At 32.1% G+C, this 6509-nt stretch overlaps 1 protein-coding gene across 1 annotated transcript; it reads left to right on the top strand.

Annotated features, from left to right (window-relative positions):
- Nucleotides 1-533: 533 nt before the first annotated feature.
- On the top strand, nucleotides 534-3731 carry LOC129940091 (acyl-CoA Delta-9 desaturase-like). The gene is made up of 5 exons (XM_056048334.1): nucleotides 534-754; nucleotides 1141-1450; nucleotides 2481-2817; nucleotides 2883-3068; nucleotides 3128-3731. The coding sequence occupies exons 2-5, from the start codon at nucleotides 1153-1155 to the stop codon at nucleotides 3444-3446; spliced, it is 1140 nt and encodes a 379-aa protein (XP_055904309.1). The 5' UTR covers nucleotides 534-754; nucleotides 1141-1152; the 3' UTR covers nucleotides 3447-3731.
- The last annotated feature ends 2778 nt before the right edge of the window (nucleotides 3732-6509 follow it).

The following is a 6509-nucleotide window of genomic DNA, read 5'->3' on the forward strand; positions in this document are numbered from 1 at the left end:
AACAATATATTCACCCTAGGCCCATAATTCCAGAGTTAGTACACTTTCGATTCAAAGTTCAATATCTCAGAAAAAAATACTAAGTGTAAGGACTTAAAAAGAGTGAAGCAATTAACCTCTCTTATAGATCATAGCTTTTTTTAAGCCTGTTTATTTAAAAGCAAATCAAAAAGAAATTTAAACTTTTGTTCTTACTTTACTTTCACTTAATTACCCACGCGTGTGTAATTTTAATAATTGAATTCCAAAAAAGGAACTTTTTTTTCAATTTCATTAGTTTTTCAAGAAAGAGTAGGGTTCCAAAATGCAAAAATATTAGATTAACATTTTCCTACACTATCCTACAGAGGTGTTCGATAACCGATTAACCATCAGCTGTCCCTATCACACCGCGAATTTATTGTGCGCTGCTTTTATTGATAAGGTACTCGAAGTTCACTTGTAACACGACGCAAGATTACGAACGATAGCGATAGGGACAATATATTCGGCGTTTGGGCAGCTCTTCGGGGAGTATAAAACACACAGCGACTCTAGTCAAACAAGTTTTTTAGCATTGTCCGGCTTAATAGACACATCAGTGCCTCACGAGTCACGACTCAAACTTGAAGCCATCACAAAAGTTCTTATACCGGCGAATTGGAGAAATTTCATTTCAGTGCGCGACGAAACCTTCAACGAGTTCCACACCACCACCGAGCAGTGAACATTTAATTTTGTGTGATTTCTTTTATTTCGTTTTTTTTTGCATAAGGTAGTTTTAACAATGAAAATATTTCTTTTTAAATTCCTTTAATTGGATGTTAAGTGATGAATTTTTATTGAGTGCATTTGTTAAATTTCGTTCTGCAAAAGACTTTCTAACTAAAGACTATGATTAAACCAGTGGCAGTGGATACAAATCAATCATTTTCAACTAAATAATTACATCAATTGATTGAATTCAAAGAAATCAAATAAATCATATGACTTTTGAAAATATGAAAAATAAAATGGAGTGATTTTTCTATACATTGATGCAAGTCCTTTAAGAACAACGAACGAAATTTATTCACAAACCCTCAATTAAATTTAATTATTAACACATAAAATATTATTGTGAAAAAAAAAATAAAAAAAAATAATTATTATTCCTCTTAGTTCTTCGTAAATATGCCACCAAACGCCACCTCAGCAACACAGCAAGGCACAGTGCCATCAGCACATGCTGAATCTACAGATAACCTCAAGGCTGATGGAACTCCAGAAACTACTGGTGTTTTATTTGAATGCGATGCTGAAACTATTGATGGTGGACTCGCCAAGGACATTGTTAGTTTAAAGAAGGCCGAGAAGCGAAAATTGAAGCTGGTCTGGAGGAATATTCTTGCTTTTGGTTATTTACATTTGGCTGCAGTCTACGGATTGTGGTTGATGTTGACATCTGCCAAATGGGCAACCATTGGATTTGGTAAGTTTATTTTTCTAATAATTAAAAAGCAAAAAGTAGGAAACACATGTTAAGCTCCAAGTATCACTTGGGCTTAATGATTAAACTTGTAGAATTAATACCGTATTCAAGACTGATCTCCAAGAAATTATTCTAAAAATTGACTAACTATCACCATTTTCATATTCAATTTCTCAACTTATTTTAAAACCACATTTCATAATCCTCCCTATTATGAATTTTACCCAAAAAATAATTGAATGGAAATTTTTTATTTTAACGGATTCAAAGTCAACTATGAGTCTTACTTGAACGAAATTTTTTCTTTTGAGTTAGAAATAAAATTTCAAATACTTTCAAAAAAAAAACAGATAGTAAACGTATGAACAACAATTTCCAAAACACGGTAGTTAAATTGTAAACTACCGGAAGTCCAAATTGTGACTAAATAATTTTTTGACATGTGTTCAGTAAAATCAATAGACAAATGAATGAGGAGTTAAAGGTTTTTTCTTAACAAAAAAATTCTTTAAATAAATGTTTTGAATTTCTTATAAAAAGGAAATCATAGGTTTTTCCGGATTGATTTCCTTGATTGATCAAAGATTTTCGACGTTGCCCCTTTTTACTGGAGAAGCTAATCTCTTTCAGAATAATTATTGCGACGATATCAAATTTAAGTGCGCTGCGCCGTTTCCAAGTCAACAAAATTTTACATACGTAGAAGGTTTTATCACACAAAAATAAAAATGAAAGTAATTAGTTAGAAAAATATGTTATATTTGACACCTGCGTTATTGTTATTATCAAATTTGGTTTATCAGGCTTCGCAAAAAATCTCCACGTGTAGATAAACGTTCGTAAATCAGAAAAGTTTCGTATTGTTATGTTGTTTTCAGGTGTGTCCATTATCAATATTATTTGAGTGGAGAAAACACAAATCAATCTTGATTAACTAGTCATTAATACTACTGTTTTAAATAATAATAATAAAACTTAAAGTATTGCATAGATAATAAAATTCTAACGCTTACATGTTTGTTTCCAACAGTGGTGGTTCTATACTTCGTTTCTGTTCTTGGAATCACAGCTGGTGCTCATCGTTTGTGGGCCCATCGTTCATACAAAGCTAAATGGCCTCTGAGATTGATTCTCATTATCTTCAACACAATTGCTTTCCAAGATGCAGCCTACCATTGGGCACGTGATCATCGTGTGCACCACAAGTTCTCAGAAACCGATGCTGATCCTCATAATGCCACCAGAGGGTTCTTCTTCTCTCATGTCGGCTGGTTGTTGTGTAAGAAACATCCCGACGTCAAAGCTAAGGGAAAGGGCCTTGATATTTCTGACCTCAAAGCTGACCCTATTCTTATGTTCCAAAAGAAGTGAGTCTCAATAGAAGTTTAATCGTCTCGAGAAAAAGTATTAAATTTGTTTTCATATTTATTAGTCACTACATGAAACTTATGCCATTGGCCTGCTTCGTTCTGCCAACTTTGATCCCAATGGTCTTCTGGAATGAAAGCTTCCTCAATTCTTGGTTTGTTGCCACTATGTTCCGTTGGTGTATTTTGTTGAATGTTACATGGTGTGTAAACAGTGCAGCACACGCTTTCGGCTACAGATCTTATGACGCGTAAGTAAAACAAAATCTTCAATTTAGAAAATCTTAACTTATTAACTTATATTTCACAGATCTATCAATCCCTCTGAAAATGTTGGAGTTGCTATCTTTGCTTTGGGCGAAGGATGGCACAACTACCACCATGTCTTCCCATGGGATTACAAAACAGCTGAATGGGGCAACTACTCCATGAACATCACCACCGCCTTCATTGACTTCTTCGCCAAGATCGGTTGGGCTTATGATCTTAAGACTGTCTCAAAGGAAGTTATTGAAAGGCGTGTAAAGAGAACCGGAGATGGTACACATCCCACATGGGGTTTTGGTGATAAGGATATCAGCAAATCCGAAGCAGAAGCCATTTTGATCAAAAATCAAAAAGCGGAGTAAATTATTGCCAAAACCAACCGTTTAGCAGAAATCGAACAACTAATGCTTAGCTGCCATTTTTCTCAAGAAAAGTAAATTGCATTGAGTTTGCAACAATTTAATTAGTTTTAAGCATTTTTTGTTCATAAGCTAATATAGTCATATAATGTAGGTGTAAAAAACAAACAAACAAGATGATATTTATTAAAAAAAAAAAAGAAGAATAGTCTTAAGTGAGGAGAAGAAGTATTGAAAAAATGAAAATAAACACAAGCATAACTCTCTTTGTTATGCAAAAACTATGAATATTTGCATTTTAGTTATTTTTAAATTTTAGAACTTAAAAACTTATAAGTATTCGTGTGTCGTTGTTCGTTCTTAAAGGTTATTCAAATCACAATAATTCGAACTAAAAATAAATTCTCATTTGAATAACTTTTAACTAAAAACTACAAAAAGGTTTTTACGGGATATAAGGGGTTATCCATTTTGGGGTTTCAGGACAAAAGGGCTGGAATTGTACATCTGTTAAACCAAGTTGTTAAAACGATTTTTTTTCAGTTGATATATACGAAAATGGTTCGCTTAACTATCGGACAACGCCCAACGGATACAAATTGTTAAAACCTACTACACTACTTGGGATTCTGCTACAGCCACATATCGAACTTTACAAGGATATTATGGTTTACATAATCGTCCAACTACGCAAGCAATTTGCAAAATTGTAAAGAAATATGAAAAGACTCGATTGGTTACAGATATTGTAAGACTTGTGCATCATCATTTCGCTCGTACAACTGCCGAAGACCAGAATGTGTCGATTCCTCGTCGTCCTCAGGAATGAGGACGGTCTTACGGCACATTATGGCGTATTTTGCATTTGGATCTACACCTGAATCCAGCTGACAATTCACAACGTAGTAGATACGTCGAATGGGTGCTTGATCAACAGGCGGTGGACGGTGATTTGTTGAACAAGGGTTTCTTCAGCAACGAAGCACATTTCTCATTCGGTGGGAATATTAATGGTTAAAAAAGAGACTGGGATGCGACCCACACTGATAACTTTATATGCTATCTGTCGATTTGTCTTCCTTGAAAGTGTGAAGGTTGTCGTGTTGTGTTAAAAAAGTTGCCAACAATATTTTGCATATAATGAAACAGTCTTATTTCAAAATCTAGTCTTCTTAGCAAGTTTTTTTTGGAAAACTTATTTTTACCAATTTCAGTAGCATTTCCGAACACCCATTTTTGCGTACTATTTTTTGTATATTTAATTTTTTTTTATGGAAAAACCGACTGTTGTCTTATAAAAAATTAATGAATGTCGAAAACAATATTTTCTGTAAGATAAGCTTGAAGCCAACATTTTTAATTGCGACATATAGGAACTATATGGCAAGTTTTGCATTCGTGCAAAATTTCGAACTCGAGATTTTAATCAAACATGATATTACGATGGTAGAGAAGTCGAAAAAAGTTGGTCCCGCGATTCCGTCCGGTCGGTTTTGTCTGTCTGTCCACGCTCCTACAGCCTAAACCATTGGGTCGATTGAATTCAAACTTGGAAGTTAAGGTTTTGAGCAGATTCGCGTTAGGAGTTTTTTTCATTTTTTTTTAAAGATCAAAACTAACAGTGGCCACGATACAATTTTTTTGGTCAAAAAACGAAAATTCGAATTTTCTCAAAAACAAACCGATAGATTTTCTTTAAATTTTCTTTAAAATTTTATTTTTTAACTTGGCTTCTTTTAATAAGAAAAACAAATTTTTGTATTGCTCAGGAAAGGTACCGCTCATAGAACCGTTATTTTGTTTTTTTAATTTTCTCAGCAACTTACGACCTGATTTCAATAATTTGTTTTCTGAATAAGCTCTTATAATTCCTTAACAATATTTGGTTATCAAAAGTGAAAATTTTAATTGTTGGGATTCTTAAAAAAATATTGAATTTTTATTTTTCAAAATTCGAAATCTCAAAAACGGGTAAATATTTTTTTACAAAATTTAAATATACAGCGTATATTTTAAATTTCTAAACAACTGCATACCAAAAATATTTTTAGAACAAAATTGAAAAATTTTATATATAAAAAATTAATTTAAAAAAAAAAACCGCTCTAACGATTTTCAAACAAAAAATTTGAAAATTCAACGGTTTTTTGATTTATAAAATGGCATTTAAATTTTTGAAGACAAACTTATTTTTCAGGTAAAATTTTGAATCTGAAAATATTTTTAATTTTTTTAAAATTATTTTGACTAAATTTTTAATTATTTAAGTAAATTATTTTGACAAAATTTTAATTGCATTCCTATCTTTTATCCAAATTAATGCATTTGGTTCATATTGATGTATTTTTATAACTATAACTATTGTAAATACCAACTATGGCCGTGTATTGCCACTGCATCGGATTAACGAATATGATATGTTTAATCAACAATCTATTTCAAAGTGTCTGTCAAGAAGTATTATCTTGGTACTTTTGTATATTAGATATTAAAATATTTTTCTTTAAGAATAAGGTTGTTTAACACATATTTTACTTGCTTTTGCCTATATAAAAGAATAAATACTTAGTACTAGTTAAAGAAACAACCTCTTCAACTACTGCTTACTTTATTGCTAAAATCCAAAACGCACAAGAGCCTGACTGTAACCAACATATAAATAGCAATTGTACTTTAACGAAAAAAATAAACTGAACGTAATAACACCATGTTTGCGCTGAAAACTTGTAGGAAAGAAGGATTGAATTGTAGTAGGTAGCTTCTACCTACCAATAACATTCCTTCATTATCATCATAAACGTGTCTTTATCTATCTATTTGCATAAAGCTGATCACGCTAATGAACTATTCTTTATCCGTTTAAGACACCTACCTTACTAAACAACCAATAGGCGATCGCTTTACAATTTAAACATACATATTCTTCCTCTTTCTTATCTTCAGATAATTTACGTTCCATCCTGGTTCTTCTAATATGAAATTAAAATAAGGCTATCCAATTGAACGAAATAGTTGAATACATAACCAATTGCTTTCGTTAAGTACGCTTAAAAGTATATTTCACTT

The sequence above is a fragment of the Eupeodes corollae genome, chromosome 1 (genome assembly GCF_945859685.1).
Source record: "Eupeodes corollae chromosome 1, idEupCoro1.1, whole genome shotgun sequence".
Classification (NCBI taxonomy): domain Eukaryota; kingdom Metazoa; phylum Arthropoda; class Insecta; order Diptera; family Syrphidae; genus Eupeodes; species Eupeodes corollae.